The sequence below is a fragment of the Leptinotarsa decemlineata genome, unplaced genomic scaffold (assembly GCF_025532065.1).
Source record: "Leptinotarsa decemlineata unplaced genomic scaffold, Ldec_3_MD MMD2_tig00001019_RagTag_RagTag, whole genome shotgun sequence".
NCBI classification, from domain to species: domain Eukaryota; kingdom Metazoa; phylum Arthropoda; class Insecta; order Coleoptera; family Chrysomelidae; genus Leptinotarsa; species Leptinotarsa decemlineata.
In genome coordinates, this window is record NW_027412557.1 from 140,217 (window position 1) to 157,681 (window position 17,465).

The 17,465-nt window shown below is 36.4% G+C and overlaps 2 protein-coding genes across 7 annotated transcripts in view; one reads left to right on the forward strand and one right to left on the reverse strand.

The window, feature by feature from the left end:
- Nucleotides 1–17,465, forward strand: part of LOC111512666 (Protein phosphatase Slingshot) — a 389,035-nt gene that overhangs the window by 43,062 nt on the left and 328,508 nt on the right. The gene's annotated exons all lie outside the window — the stretch shown is intronic.
- On the reverse strand, nucleotides 5,665–6,709 carry LOC141482268 (uncharacterized). The gene is made up of 2 exons (XM_074175273.1): nucleotides 6,440–6,709; nucleotides 5,665–6,376 (listed from the first exon to the last, which is right to left on the reverse strand). Exons 1-2 carry the CDS (start codon nucleotides 6,589–6,591, stop codon nucleotides 5,665–5,667), a joined length of 864 nt encoding a protein of 287 aa, XP_074031374.1. The 5' UTR covers nucleotides 6,592–6,709.

Below are 17,465 nucleotides of genomic sequence, written 5' to 3' on the forward strand. Positions count from 1 at the left end.
AAACGACAAGTTGTTAATGAATTACATAAACCTGCAAGACGTAATTTTCGTAGAAGAATAACCACCATCAAAGGTTTTGCAGATCTATGGCAAATAGATTTAGCTGAACTGCAACCTTATGCAAAAAGTAATGAAGGATACCGATATATACTTGTAGTGATAGATTGTTACTCCAAATATCTGTGGACTGTAGCAGTTAAAGATAAAACAGGTAGTACAGTAACTAATGCAATGAAACATGTACTGAAAGAAGCCAAATACTCCCCCAAACACATACAAAGCGATCAAGGGAAAGAATTTTTCAATAAAAGCTTCTCATCTCTCATGCGAGAATATAATATCAATCATTATTCAACATTTAGCACAAAGAAGGCAGCTATAGCAGAAAGAGTGATTCGTACAATAAAGGCATGGCTCTACAAGGAATTTTCGATGAGAGGTCACCACAAATGGCTTGATATTCTTCCAATTATAACTAGTAGATATAATAATAAAGTTCATCGTACAATAGGTATGGCACCCATCAATGTTGATTCAACAACAAAATTAAAATTCAAGGGTATCAATGGAATTGGAGGAAGACAAAGTAAACCCAAATTCCAATTAAATGATATTGTACGTATAAGTAAATACAAACATATTTTTGAAAAGTCTTACACTGCGAATTTTACCACGGAGCTATTCAAGATTGTTAAAATTAATAAAACCATCCCAACGACTTATAATCTTGAAGATATGAATGAACAGCCGATTAGAGGATGTTTTTACGAAGAAGAGTTATTACGAACCGAGAATCCTGACGTATATCTGATTGAGAAGGTGTTGAAGAGAAGAAAAAATAAAGTATATGTAAAGTGGTTAGGCCTTCCTAGCGAACAAAATTCTTGGATTGATGAATCAAATATGGTTTAAATGTATATAATAGTGACTTTTATGAATAAAGTAATATTAAAGTTCATTATTGTTTTCATTTCAATTATAAGTATGTGAACTGAAAAATATTGCAGCGGTAAACATTGCCCCAGCCATTCGCAATGTTCTGTGTATACCAAACCAAATTAATTGTATACTCCATTCCCGCTTATATTTTTCAACTCACGATATTGAAAACACATTATCATTCCCAAAACTAATCGCCGTCACTTTGAAATGCAGTATCCAACTCTTTTTGCCAATTATCTCTCACTGATAATGCTGTCTCATAAAGCTTAGTCGACTCCTCAAGCTCAGCCTGAGCTTGCATTCTCGAACGTTGATGGAATTGCTTATCTTTACCAATTTTTGAACGGAGTTCATCAGCATCTTTAGACATTCTAGCCAATTCAACCTTCGCTAATGCAATCTTGGCATCTAATGCTTCAAGAGTTTCATTATTAGCATTAATAGCTCGCTCACTCTTTTCAAGTTCAGCAATAGTCATCTGTGCCTTTACAAGACGGCATTTTGCTTTCCTTTTCATTTCCCCAAACCGATGGAGGGGGCTGAAAGAAGATAGCGGTTCAGCTTTCAAATCACTCTTCATTTCTTTAGGAGTACCTTTTGGCTTCCTCTTCGATCTGTCACTTTTCGTTGCGGGTTTTTTCTGTCGCACAACACTTTTGGATTCTTTCTTTTCTTTAAAGTCAGTGACAATCGATGAAGATGCCTTAGTAACCTTCCTCTTGATTGTTCTAGATTTCTTATCAACACCAAGAGGAAGGGTAGATGAAGAGTGTTTGAGTGATGATAATTGCGAAACGATCGGATTTTCAATAATAATTTGCTCATTTGGTTCTGGCACATCTGCAAAGTTAACGAAGTCGTTAATATCAAAATCATTTATCGAATCTTGACTCGATAAATGTAATACTGGAATATTTTCAAAATCAGTCTGATCGATATCAACAAGTGGTGAACCATCTTCAGCAATCAATAGCGGCATAGAGCTCATGATTATTAAGGTCTGAGGAATGATATGTGATAGCAATAGAATGTGGATAGGAAAGGTGATGATGTTACTGAGACCTCACCATTTATAGAAGAAAATAAACTAGCGCATGCGCTCTTTCATCAACTGGCACATGCGCTCTCTCACTAAACTATTCACGCATGTAACAATCTTTGTCATTTAAGAGGAAAACTTTGTGTTGCATGCATGTATTTTTAAATGTTAGAAAATAATACAAATAAATTCAAAATATATATATTTATTAATAATAGAGGACAATAACGATAATAAAAAATGAAAAATGTTAATATGTCTCTGTGGATGTGGAACGTTCTTTGACTCTATTCCTCAATAGTTGTTGCTCGTGCGTCAAACACCAACATTGAAAAAAATGGATTCTCCTATTGGGGTAGAGTTGACCAACCTTCTCACACAGATCCCAAGTACTTCTACATGCATTGCATACATGATTCCAACAATTCATGGAATATGTATCACAACGCAAACAACGTTGCAGTGGAGTTGGAACGGCAGCACAGGTACCACAAATATTTCTACAGATACCTATATTGTTAAATATTATAGGTTCGGAACACTTCAGACACTGTAACTGTTGTTGACGATAATCCGATTTTGTTCGCTTCGGTGGATGAGAAGGAGGCGATAGTTGAATCCGCAACACGCAATCACTACACATACCAGTACATGGATTGATTGAATCCTTAGGTCTACTTATTTGACAAAAGTAGCACACAATAGCCCCTGAAATCATCATTGGGTAGACACACACTTTTGGTTTTTCATTCCACTCTTTTGGAAACGGCATTTTACTAATTCGATTAGAAATATTAAGAGATGACTCACAGAAACTCTGAATGCTCTCTCCTATACCTACGATCTCTATTTATACGAATCAACATCATGTGGAAGTATAGTGGGATAACTTCTCCTACTATTCCACTCTAAACGAGTCAAGTGGGAGTCGCATCACCTCCTATATAAGTTGACTTGCAAACCTAGAGTTCATTCATTCACTCTCTACAACTGTGAGCAAACAACAACAAGATGAATTCTGCAAAAATAAATGCTGCATTAAATAGAATAGCTGCTGTTGATGAAAACAATTGGATAGACGAATCAGATGATGAGGATGTCAATGTTCCGCTAGAGGAAGTGATAGTTGAAGCAGAAGATGTTGGAGTCGATGAAGATGAGATAGACGAAGTTGAAAACGAGGCCAACCAAAGCGACGAAGATGATGACGTGATGGAGTTTGAGAGGGTCATGGATGAAGAAGGAGATGATGAAGGGATAGAAGCTGACACAACTGAAGGTGATGGTGCTATGAGGATCGGTATGCGAACACTCAATGTCAGTGAGACACTGGAAGATCCCTTGGATTTGTATTGTGCATTGGATGCATAGGTATTGATCAGCACAATAGATGGAGAGAACAAAAAACTATGTTGGTGCTGCTTTCGGTTTTATTCGCATAGAAACAATAATGGAGGGTGGTATGCCCATGTCAACACCCACAACACTGTCTCAATTATGGAAATGGGACAGAATTGGTGTGAAGCTTGCGAGAGGCCACTAACAAACTTCACCCGAGTATCTACATGTATTATATGTAATAATGTCCAACCTGTGGCACAATAACCGTGGACCTACTGGTCAAAAAAAAAACAACAGCCCTTTTCAGGGCTACATTATTCACACAAACAGTAGTTAGTTGTATTAGTATTCATAGATTATGTGACAAATGAATACTTTGACTAATAAAAGTCTAAGTTGGAAATTTGTTAGTCTTTGAATATCTATACATTATATGACAAATAAATTACTACTTTGACTGAAAAGTCGAAATTTGGAATTTGATAGTCATTGAATATCTATGCATATGATGAGTACTACTTTAAATGAAAGTTGAAGTTGGCATTTGTCAATCATTCATATGCATATAATGATGAATACTTTCACATACATATATTTCGTTTGAGATTATAATGTTAACATAATGTTAACAATGGTATGAATCTGTTTCTGTTTGAAAGTATAATGGTAGCTCTGAAAAGAGCTATTTTTTTTATTGTTTCAGTCTTTAATTGTAGCCCTGAAAAGGGCTGTTATTTTTTTATTAATCCATGCAATGATATGGACTAACGCTCCTCATCATCAGAAACAATAATTATGGTATCGTCATCTGAATCAGATGATATACTAATGATATCATCCTCATAGTAGTCATCTGAATCAGATGATATACTCATGATGTCGTCGTCGTCATAATCAGCTGAATCAGATGATATACTAATCACATCATCCGCATTATTATCGTCAACAGCATCTATGTCGTCCTGAATACCTTGTTCCACTCGTTCTGCGAAATCATCAGGAAGATCATAGATTCGCTGCAGAAATTGAGCGAAGGTTGTACTCAAATGATCAGACGTTGAATCTATTTCATGTACTTGGATGGGTCCTGTACTCGACATTGTGGAAGAATGATATAGAACTGGGATTGTTGCTATATTTATATTGGAAGAAATGAAATGGAGGGGGTGAAATGTAGAACAGTGTTTGAGATTCGAAAACATCAAGAATGAAACTCTGAGCGATTATTAGGAGAAATTCTAGTGATTATTATGGAAAAAAACTAATAAGAGGGAGAGGAAGGGAGGAAGACACTGCCCCAGCCTCGCAGTGCCTCGTGTACACCAACCAAAAAGTGTGTACTCCGTGGAAGGAAAGGAAAGGAAATGATGGACGAGTAGATGATTATATGTCATCATCGGAATTGAGGACATCATCATCAATTAGGATTGGGGATGGCGGAGGACTATCCTCGATGAGGATAGGGGATGGTGGAGGACGTCTAACGTCAAGCTCGTCATCAGCATCATCACCAGAGTCGTCGTCGTCATCATCATCGTCGTCGCTACTCATTGGGACAATGTCATCATAAGCAGGGTCCCACCATCCGTCAGGATCTGGATATTCCGAGTCATCCAAGTGTCCTTCGTCACTGCCAGTGACATGTTGAACTTGCATCCTGATGTCGTGATCCCGGTATTCGTATGGCGGACTGTGGGGTTCCGTGGTGGAAGAGACTACCTGTACCTGGCTGTTATCCCAGTAATTGAAGTTGTACCCCTGATCCGGGCAGCTATAGGGTTCGGAGGTTGAATCGGGTTCCATCTCGATGCTAGCTGATCAACTGAATGTTTCATCAGATGATTTCTACTTTTATACTTTCGAGAGGGAGTGGGAGAGGAGTGGAACATTGAGTAGGGGTAAATTGTAGTGTGACATAAGACATATTCAATGAGTAGGGGTAAATTGCAAAGTGACATAAGACATATTCAATGAAAGAGATACTTGAATGGATAAAATACAAATGAAATATACTTGTCGATTTCACTATGAAACATGTCTATTTTTTATTTTTTAAATTTTCTTCACATGAAATTATTTACAAGTGATTAGAGGACACAAAAATTGATGTGAGGTATTTGTCTAGAAGAACTTGGAATTGAAATAAAAAAAATAATAATAATAATAAGAGGAAGTGAAGAAAAATGCTCCAACCATCGCATTGTTCAATGTGTACCAAACCAAAAAACAGTGTACACCCTTTATTTCACTTCCTTTTCCTTTATTCAATATAAACTTAACAAATATAAACTTAAAACTACCATAATTAAATACTCCTAACTAACCTAAAACTAATCTTACATTTACACTTCATCTACAAAAAGAGTGTCCATAACTGTCACTATTTTTTTGTACAGCTTTATCGAAGAGGTCTCTGCTTTACACCTTTCCTGCAGAGATGCATAATTCCGATCTATTTCGGCCATTTCCTTTTGGATTTCCCTCCGTCGGTTATCCATTTCAGCCATTTGTCGCTTCATGGTAACCAACGCGGCCTCGCTAGATCGGGCAGCTCGTTCTGCTTTCTTGCATCTCTGCAGAAAAACACTCATCTTTTCACTAACCTCTCCGATAGGCTGTGGCACCAACACCTCAGGATCCGCCGGTGTCGCTGGCAGCGGTGGTAGTCGCGTCACCAACGGCGACAATATCACCAACTCCGGAGAAGGACTCCTCGGAATTTCCACTGCTGCTGGTGCTGCTGCTGGTGTGGAGGCCCTCTTACGAGAGGTCGAAAAACTACCTGCATAAGGATTAGTCCTATTGCAAGTAGCTCGGTACTTTGAAATAGGACCAACCTTTGCTGCAGGTCGTTGGCAAACCTTCTTCACAGCCCTGACTTCCTCCTCCTCCTCGAATAAGTCAGGGCTAGAAGATCTGCACCTAACTCGCGAACGCGAAGTGGTTGGCTGGTCAACCGTCACCGCTCTCGAAGATGCTGCCTCCTCCTGGTCAGCGGACACCGGCAGAATAGACGCCACAGCATTATTCACCTCCTGTGTATTGGTTGCCATTCTGAAAAAGAAGAAATAATACAAAGTTAGTTGATATAAAAAATAACATTCCTAATTTACTTACTCAAATATCAAGTTGGTCGTTGGAACGTACTGCCTTGTTGTGGAGTGGACTGCTCTCGATGAGATGACTTCTCGAACTGAATGTTGTGGAGTGCTCTCCGGAGGGTATCGACTTCGATGCGTGAGCGGTGGGAAAATGGTGGGAGCGCACATGCGCGATGAGGGTAGGGGTGTACATGCGCAAATGTTGGGAGTCGGGGGGCGGGGCTTCGGGGAGGGGAGGGGCGGGGCTTCGGAAAGGGGGCGGGGCTTCGGAAAGGGGCGGGGTATCCGAAAAGTTGGCGGCGACGGGGGGGGGGCGGGCGTGGCCCTAACGGGCCCCGCCCACTGCCTGGGCTCCGCCCAGGTGGGTGGGGCCTCCGGCCCCAGGTAGGCGGGACATCTGGAGAGACATCTACGCCCTCTTCGCGCGCGCGTTCGTAACATAATATGCAACCGAACACCTAACCTAACGTATTAACGTATTAACGTAACCTAACCTAGTACGCTAACCTACCGCTATGCAACCGAACACCTAACCTATCGTATGTATTAACGTAACCTAACCTAGTACGCTAACCTACCGCTATGCAACCGAACACCTAACCTAACCTAACCTAACCTAACCTAACCTAACCTAACCTACAGTAACTATTAACCTAACCTAACGAGGGAATACTAACCTAACACCTAACCTAACGTAAGTATGCAGCTAACCTAACGTAGCTATTAACCTAACCTAACGAGGGAATACATTCACCATGTTGGTTCCATTAATACATCATCAGTTGGTTTTGGTTTTGGTTGTATTATTCTATGATTTGGATTAATGTTCAGTCCTGGATATCCCAGTCCACCTGATGATGATGGCCTGACTTTATAGTTTCTCTCCAAAACTTCTTTATGGTTTTTCTCCAATACTTCAACTCTCTGTTCCAGTACATCATACTTTTTCATTGTAGTCCCTGTTATGTTTGACATAGCATCAAATTTTTTATTTGTAGACGCTGTTATGTCAGACATTTTTATGTCTACATCACTTGTAAGTTTGTCAAATTTACGAGTGAAAGTTATCCGAGCCTCTGCAATTTTATCGTCAAATGCTTGCCGGGCGTCCCGAGCAATATTGCCTATTGTGGATTGTATTGCAGCTTGTAGGGCTAGAAGTATAACTTCCTTTGCTCCATTAATTTCCCCCTCAAGATATGATACAGTTACACAATCACTCTTGTCAATTGGTTCACTTGTATTTTTCAATATTTTCCTTTGCATGTCATAATGACCATCTTTTGTTAATTTAAAACCATTCCCAGGAGGACCTCGAATGACATTACCACCCCATTTTCTTTTTCTACCAAACTTATCGATTGTTTTAGACATTGTGCACTCTACGATGATTCTCTTCAAACTGATATTTCTGTCATTTACATTATACTATATATTGCAGTAATTGATTAGGGAAATAGAAATAATACAAATAAAATTTTAATCATTTTATATTCATTACAGTAATACATATACATACATACATAATACATTAATATCACATTACTTCTATCATATATTATTAATTATAAATGGCTACATAAATATCAATATTGAATTTTCCGGTTTTGAAGATATTGAATGATATTTCAATCATTGATCTCGGCAGATAATAAATTAATCAATTGATCCAATGGAGTCTCCTGAGATTGTGATTGTTGAATAATATTACTTATCCAACGAATGTTCTCATTTGGATCGTTTTCATAAAATTCAATATCATTATGACCCCAAGGAAGAGTGTGGGTAGTATTCGGAATGATAAATCGTTTATCATCGTGATATGATAATGCAACTTTATTTTTTAATTCAGTATACATATCATGTAACACGCTTCTAAATGAATTCATCTTTCTGAATATCATACCACCTTGTTCGACGATTTTTTGATAATCTTCGCATGTCAATTCATTCTTTATTACAGATCGTTTAACCCCTTTTGCTTTCTTAAATTCACCATCAACAGATTTCACATAATATGCTTTAGCACCTGTACCATAAAAACTCATGATTGGATCATTTGGAAATTCATCTTTGAAGTTACCCAAGACTGAACTTGTTACTGGAATATTGAATTGGTTAACTATACTGTAATTGGATGTATCAAATCTACTTATGTTAGTTTTTATGAATTCATAAAAATTTTCTGTGTTTACTTTAAGAATGAGCGAGTCGGTATCTGTGTAAAGTAAAGAGACATTTTCATCAAAGTGTTGTTTGATGCATCCATAGAAAAAGTCATACATGACTGTTTTAGATAATTCTAATATGGAAAATCCCAAATATAATGGTTTATCGTAATGAACCTTCACTCTACCCAATTGAATGGCAACGAAATTATCAGTGAAAATTGAACAATTTTTGAAATTTGGTTTGGCTATGAGAGTGCTGGCACCTATATTTTTCTTTATATTTTCCCAATGTGTAACGAGTCTAACATCAATTCGATTATCTACATTCTCCATTGTCTTTCCATACACCGCATTATTCATTAGTTTATAGAAATCTTTAACAGATTTGTTGTTAGACCTATTACGCATTTCAGTATTAAGATCTATATAGGGTTTCATCCAGCATGATTGTTTGAATTTCAATACTCTATGTGTATTCATTACAATCAATCCATTTTTGACAGCTTGCTGTAGATTCCTATAATGAACAATATATTTTCCTTTATCATTCAAATTTGGAATTAATTTGGGAATTTTCGATTGTGTACGAGGTGGTATTATTTTTTCGACTAAAAATGGAAGGTCAGAATGTTTATCATGCAACTCTTGTGGATAATGAATGTCCACTTCAAATACATACCCATACGGACTATCAGTACTCACATCCATCACATCGAGATTAAGAATTTCATTTGGTGTCAACCATGTAAATTCACTTGTTGGTAGAGGTTGTGACATACTGTGACCGTATAGATTTGTTGCATCTAAATATGTAATGAATGTGGAAGGTTCGTTGGGATTATAATTGGGTAAAAATCTATTATTTGCTATATGTTTCCTCTCGCTACATTGACTAATTCCACCTCGTATACCTTTTTGAAAAAAGTGAATCATATCAATGTCAGTTAGTAATTCCAATTCAACATTAGTGAACTTCAACATGGCATCCCATGATAATCCAGGTGCAGTGTAATATTGTGCCGGATCTAAGTTATATATCTCTAAACTTGTGGTGCGGAAGTTTTCAAAAATATCACATAGTAGCAATACATCCGACTTCAAATACAAATCAGAGTATTCCCCAAATTCTGACACTCGAATAAATTCCAAACTTTTCTAGCCCTATCATAATCAGTTTCCGATATATGTTCACAATTGAGTGTGTCATAAAACTGATTTTTTGTCGGAAGTAATGGATAATTCAATTTGTCAATGTCATCAACAAAACTATATGGAAATACACCTTTCTGTCTCATCAAATTGAATTTCTCAATTTGTGGGAAATGTTTGTGCATCTCCAAACATTGATCGGAGGTCAAGTTTGCACCCAACTTCTCCAACGAATTAGTCATAAATTTATAACTATCGATAAATCTCATTTTGAGATAATTCTTCCTAACCACACCATCTTTATCGGTATAGCTGTGTGTAAAGAGATGCTTCGTGAAAGATATATATTTCTCTTTAGTTTGCGGGATAACATCAACTTTCTCTTTATTCCTATACAATTCTTTTATGAATAAATGACAATCATAACCACTTAAATTATGAAAAATGATAGGTATGAAGTTTGGTATTTTGAAATTTAAATTACATTTCGAGTGAGCGGCATGTGATCTTTTCTTTCCTGTGACATGACAATGATCTCTTACTTTGACGTCACCATCAGTAAATGCTTTATTACATATACCACAAGTTCTGGCTGCAACAAACTGTTCTTCTTCTTCGACAGTTTGTGTATCCATTGGTTTAGGGTTTCTGAGATGATTTTCATGTATCTCTTTCAAATCATCTTCAATGCTACTCACAAATTTCTGAGCTGCATCTACACCCCTATATGTAACAAATTTTGTCAAATCATCATTATATGAACACTTTATCAAATAAGCAAATGAATATGGGGCATGTTTGAATGTTTTAATCGTGTATGAACTTCCAGGATTTGGCTCATTCACATGAATCGGTTTAAGCACTGATTCAAAATCAGCATACACTACAAATGGCACCCTCATTTGCCTCTCAAAGTTTTCAAACATTAGTTTATTTTCCGCAACCATTCTACCATATTTATTGATCTTTAAATTAGTAGTTGGTGTTGTGGTACTAATGTGATTACAATCATACATATTATGACGTAAAAGCAATCTCTCATCAGAAAAATATATCAAACATCCGTCACAAAAATATTTTTTCTGTCTATGAGCTGATAGTTGATTAGAAACTAATCTTGAAAGATCTTTGATCCAACAATAGTGACCATTACCGGAGTCATCAGTTATAAACAACAAATTGACATGTCTCCGGAGTCTTCTCTGTGAGTATCGCAATGGACCAATCACTTCATACTTCATTTTACCCTTCTCAAATGTACTCTCTAAACCGTAAACATTAATTGAAATATCATTCCTATCTTCGAATATTTCGATACTCTTATTATTAACTTTAACCGGAAAATCCATACCTGTGACATCTAAAACAGTGGAAAAATGTGGATATGACGTAAGTTCGGACACTCGACTATCTGCAGGATATAATGCTGATGTTATAGCCCAAGCAAAACAATATTGATCTTCATTACGAACATTCACAACAGCTTTCTTCCATTGAATACATTGAGGCAGCTTCACATATGAACGTCCTTCCAGTGGACTGTATTTATTAATGTTGACCTCGAGAAACAATATTTTTTCACAAGTCCAACCTGAATTATAAAAAAAAAAAATATTACTATTCAATCTTATTGAAATTTTTAAAAAATAAATACCTGAGTCACGATCCTGGAACTCAGTCGTTTGAGCCACAATTACATCACGGAATCCATCAAAAACAGCATTCAAATCTGAAGATTGGTCCACTATTTTATTTTGGGAATTAAATGACTTCGTGTCCCTCGAATCATCAGTCTGAAGAATATAATTCCCAAAAACTTCCATATTCACCTTGATGCTTTTATGGATCCTGATGGCTGATTCCAGTAATTCAATGACCTTCTGCCTAATCTTATTGAAAAATGACATGTAGTCACTGGTTACAATCGAACTCTCCACCCTGTATGTAGCAATGCGGCAATTGAATGCATTCGTTATAATTTGAACACCGTCAGACAATTGAACACATGCATTATTTTTATGACTCATGGTTCTTCGGTGAGAATTCACTTGGCTCATAGGAATTGTCACATTACAACAATTGCACGTATACATAGGTGTTGCATTATCCACTCTCACCCGTTTCACTGCAGGCCCTCCTTGGCAACTCTGGAGCTGATGCCGACGAAGATTATCACTACGAGTGAAAGATTTACCACAGTCACAGGAATACATTTTATATAATAGTTCTCACTAACTCACTTGATGTAAACTGACATAGCCAACACTCGTACGCTTCTTAAATACACTCTGATAGGACCCGTCAAGACGTCATAGCCAACCCCACTTCTCAACTACATGCGCCAAGATTACCTCCCAACTGAATGCGATAACAGATGTCGATATACGAGCAAGCAGTGGTCGTTGCGGTCTCGGAGAGGGTAGACGCTAGGCAAACGGTCCTCGGCTGCCGTTGTGTCACCATCGATAGCGGGGCTAGAGCGAACCTTCATCGCTTCGGGAAAGGTGAGGGCAGACCGATGAATACGCATTACTCTGCCACACGTCGTGGAGTGAACATGTCGCTCTCTAGCCGTTGAACGGTTATTGCTGTGACGTCACTCCACTACTAACTTGGTGCCCTAACACCGATGGAGCATTTATTACTTGGAGGATCTTCGAAGTATGCAGACGTATGTTTGTACATAGACAAACAAGCACATGATGAAACCCTGTACCGTGCATTCTCCTACACACACATAAACACACAAAATCTCATATGAAAAAAAAATCTGAACGATCCATGCACCAGACACTTCAAGGTCACAACGCCTTGACTTCACTGCACAACAAAAAAACTTCACCAAACAACAACCAATAAAAAAAGCAATTAATACGTCATAGTGGTGGGGGGAGGCCGAGAATCAGCTGTAAACAACTACTCTCTGCTATTCCGGATTTGCTGGTTTCTCCTCGCTGTGTGTGTTTCTTGTGCTCAGCAATGCGAACTTTCAATGGCCTCTTAGTTTCACCGATGTATGATTCTCCGCACTCGCAGGGTATCCGGTAAATGCAATTCTTGGAATCGCAGTCTGCGTTTGGTGGCCTGGTTTTCGTGAGGCTGCTACGGATAGTGTTCCCAGATCTGAAGCTGGTCCTGATGTTATACTTGGACCCAATCCGTCTTATCCTTTCCGATAATCCTCTGATGTAGGGAAGTACAAGTACTGGTTGTGGCGGCTTCTCTTCCTTGTGGAACAGGCCTTAGGTAGAAGACAGCAAGAACTCGAAGAATAATATTTTTAATTTTTCAATTTTGTCAGCTTTCATTAATATTTCAATTTTTATTTGTTTGGTTGTTGTTGTATGTTATTTCTCTGTGATTTCAGTTTTTTGTTTAATACAATTGTTATTTTCGGTTAATCTTTTTTGATTTTTTTCAGGGTTATCAAATCAATTTATATTATATTAGACAATGGAAGTCCGAACTGATGAAATACACCATGAAACATTGTCAACCACCTTCAAACAAATAGTGGCCATAATTCAAAACTTGACAATGAGTCAGGACCTAAGAAAAACCAAAGGTTGACACTCATTTTCCAAAAGTTGGCACAGATGTCATTCATTGGTTCTAGACCAATTAGATTCATGGAGTAGATAGCTTTATGAACAGAATGAAGTTATATAAATGAGAAGGTTGACACCAACGTCAATCTTTGAGTTTCACGAAAATTTTATGAACCTGATCAAAGAATTGTAAGATTTACAGTTCAGTTTCAATCTATCAGCTATTCTTCATCAATTAGAATTGAATTTAAACTCAACTTAATTATTTCAAAATGATTTAACTAGAACCCTTAACGGATGTGTTAAGAAATACAAGAAATGAGACAGACTCATGCAGCGTGGAACTTAAATATTTATCATATGATATGATCAAGTCTTTTACACTGTGTTTTTGTTATTAGATCATAAATAACCCCTATGACAGTTTTCTCTTTGAAATGAGACAATTATGTAAACTACCTTATTCTATTAGATTTGTGTTGAGAATGTCAATCTTTGAAACAGTGTCAATATTATTTGGTAATCTTACAAACTTTCTCTCGTTCATTGGTGTTAATTCAGGATGTATTTGGTTGAATTTTCTGCAAGTTCTGGCAGCGATTTGATCACACTATCCGTGTATAATAAATGATTTCATAAGAACTTCACTTGAATAATGAATATTTGCATTCATTTTAGGAGATGCTTCAAAACACCTTCAATAACTATTTGTAAATTACTTATAAAACTAACCAAACTGTTATAAGCTTGATAATATACGGGGTGTTCTATTTAAAAAATAAAGTTGCTAGGACTTTTTGATGAAAGTGGCAACGCCGCAATGCTGAAAATACTTTAGATCGATAGAACAGGTAAGGAAATGTAAGATGTGTAACTTTGGAAAAAGCCTGCGTTGCGTTTTCCACAAACGTCTAACCTACCACCGACCGAGAGTCACACTGTATAAAGACCGTTTTTTTAACTGATCCCACTATCTCGGGAACGGTAAGTGGTATCGATATAGATACTATGTAACTATCTCGATCAATCACTGTCATACGAATTTTATTTTCAGAACGAAGGCGCAAAATGGTGCGAGCAATACTCAAACATAAGATGATGTTTCACATAATACGGATACGTCCTTCTTGATCAGCACGGTAGTAAACCACTTTCTGAAATTGAAATATCATTGCGTTGTTCTACACACTATGGTTCTGCGTGCAAATATTTTTGCATCACCTTACACTGAACGGGCTTTCATTATCAGATTCGATTAAAAGATATTGTTCAGTGGTAGGTTGATTGGTTAAAATTAACACATGTTGGGATCTTTATTGAGTAACGACTATGTTCTTTCTTCTTCAAGTTTTGACACTCACTATTGAAATTTTATTTTTAATTTTGAATAAATTCATAGAAATAGAAGTGGTGTTGAAGAAACCAGTCGTATTATTTCAATATTTACTTCGAATGGAGGAAACTGAGAAAAACAATTGTACTGGCACTTCAATACTTTTTATAGTGACCAGACAATTTGAAATTTTTCGCTTCGAACTATAGCCTGGCTTTGAAATTATTCTGATATACAAATTATTTGAAGGCAACTCTATGTTTCTAGGGAAGATATTTTGTTTATGTTTACGACAGATCTACTTCTAACTAGGCAACAGAAGCGTGCAGCCCAATCAATCTGATCTCTATAGCCTGCGGAGCAACAAAGTTCACTGTCGAGTTTGCCATTTTAGTGAATGAACTTTTAATGTCAACGATTAAAATGGATACAATAACATATCTGGCACGAGAGTAAGCATCACCTTTTTCTCAGGGCCAGATTTAGACTAACTAAGGCCCTAAGCTATTCGAGGTATGGAATTCTTTATTAAGCCCCTTTGTTTTATTTATCCTGCCTTCAAATGATACTGCAGTATACATTTAAGAATGTATAACAATTACTCGAACTTGGCTTAGGGTCACCTAGGAAGGTGGCCCCTAAGCCATAGCTTGTGTAGCTTATACGTAAATCCTGCACGGCTCGTTTTATATATTGATTAACAGTGGTAACCAGATTAGAGGCTTCATCTTCACAAGAGTTCAATTATTGAGCAAGTTATTGTCAAAAGAAATATACGTTTCAAGTTCGAAAGTTGTAATCAAAATAAGTCATCTCTCCTGACGTATTTACACAGAAGATTCAGGTAAACGCATGCCGGAAAGCAACAACTTCTCCGGCTAATACCACGCTGGACATTGAATTATGTATATCCAAAAGACTTTTATGCAAGATACCTCACAGAGGATGGTCTTGTAGATGGTTCTCGTTCATCCAACAGCAGGACCACGTTGAAATTAGATCACCTACAGACCGGTTCGAGGTATTACTTCTCATCAGTGCAGGAAAAATCTGACAAAAACACCAGTGTGCCTCGAATTTGAGTGACTTCAACACAGCTCGACTGTATGTATGAAACCTTTATGTAAGAGAAAGAATAATTAATTAGTAGTAGCTTTATATTATTTTCTTATACCGAAGGTTGTACCAATGAGGGTTACCTTTTATGTTTTCACAAACAACAATTAGATGGCGCCACTAAAATGTGGCATGAAGATATTCGTAATATTCACTTTTTATCAACCTAGAATCAGACAGCATAGTTAGTTCACATTCAGTACTTGAAACAAAACAAGTATCTGAAGAAATGTAAATCACTCGTAAAGAAGATATAGAATCGCTTCGTACAAGTTTTGATAATGCATAATCATCAGAAAAGACTGTTTGGTTTGCAGAGTTTCGTTATGGTCGTAGTTCCGTCAGTGATGAATCCCATGGAGTGCGGTCAAAATTGGTTGTGGCTTCAATAATATATCTATGACTCTGACATGTGAAATATCGTGGGAATAGAAACGTCCTTTGGCATATCAGAAACTACAATACATTTGATTTTGCATGAACATTCATGTTTCAAAAGGATTTGTTCAGGTATACAATTTTTTCACCAATATTTTTCGACGAAATTAGGAAAAATATTGAACGAGAGTTTATATATATATATATATATATATATATATATATATATATATATATATATATATATATGTATATATATATATATATATATATATATATATATATATATATATATATATATATACTTCTAACTGTTTTTTGGTGAAGGTCTGGAAAAAAAACAAAGCTGAATAAACAGAATCACTGTCCCAAAGGAAATATAGCTTCTTGCAATCGAGATGTTTTTAATACGTAGTTTTTTTAGATTTTGAAAACTTTTTTTCAAGGACAAAACACAAACACAACCGGAAAATACAAATCATTAAGGCGCTCTCAAAGCGGTGCCTGTGCGAACGTAGCGATTCACATTTGATTTGAATCGTTGAAGATTAAATATATTTCACATAAACGCAGTTCTCCAGATGAAAGAGTTCTTAAACAGTGAACTGAAAATAATTACTTTCCGAATTACTTTAAAGAAAGCTCAATATAGAAATTTCTTTTTTTCCATTGTAGGTATAATTCATGAATACGACAAGATACTGACTAATTGTCCTTTTATTACACTTCAGCAGATTCTGTATTGACTTAGCTTTGTTTCTTTCTCAGATTGTAAAAATCATTGACTCTTTTACAAAAAATTCTTTCAGTGAATAGGGATATTGAGGTGAAGGATCTTATTTCTTTTAATAATTTAAAAATTATGCTGATCTCGAATTTGATGACCTTTAAAATTTCACTATTGGAGTTCTATTCGAACTACTATTCAACATCTTATAAAACTATTTGATAAGTAGGTATGTCTGTTCGAAATATTTAATACTCGTATACAACCATCATAAATATATTTTTCAGTAATCATATGTCAAAAATATTTTATAAGATCGAAATGTTGCTGTCTGCATGATCACCGCCATGTCTATTTGTGAATCAAGTTAAAAGCAAAAATATCGACCAAAGTTAATACCTATAACGTAGAAAAATATTTCGGCAATAATTTGAAAAGGTGAACTTTAAATAGTCATTAAAGAGTAAGACCTCACTAATGTTATAGTAAATTTTACACTGCCTTAATTTTCCTGATTTCATTATCACCTGGAAAATTATTCCTGAATATATTGAAACTGAAAAAAATGTATTTATATTCCAAAAAGGAATTGAAAACTTACCTTATTGAGATATGTTGTT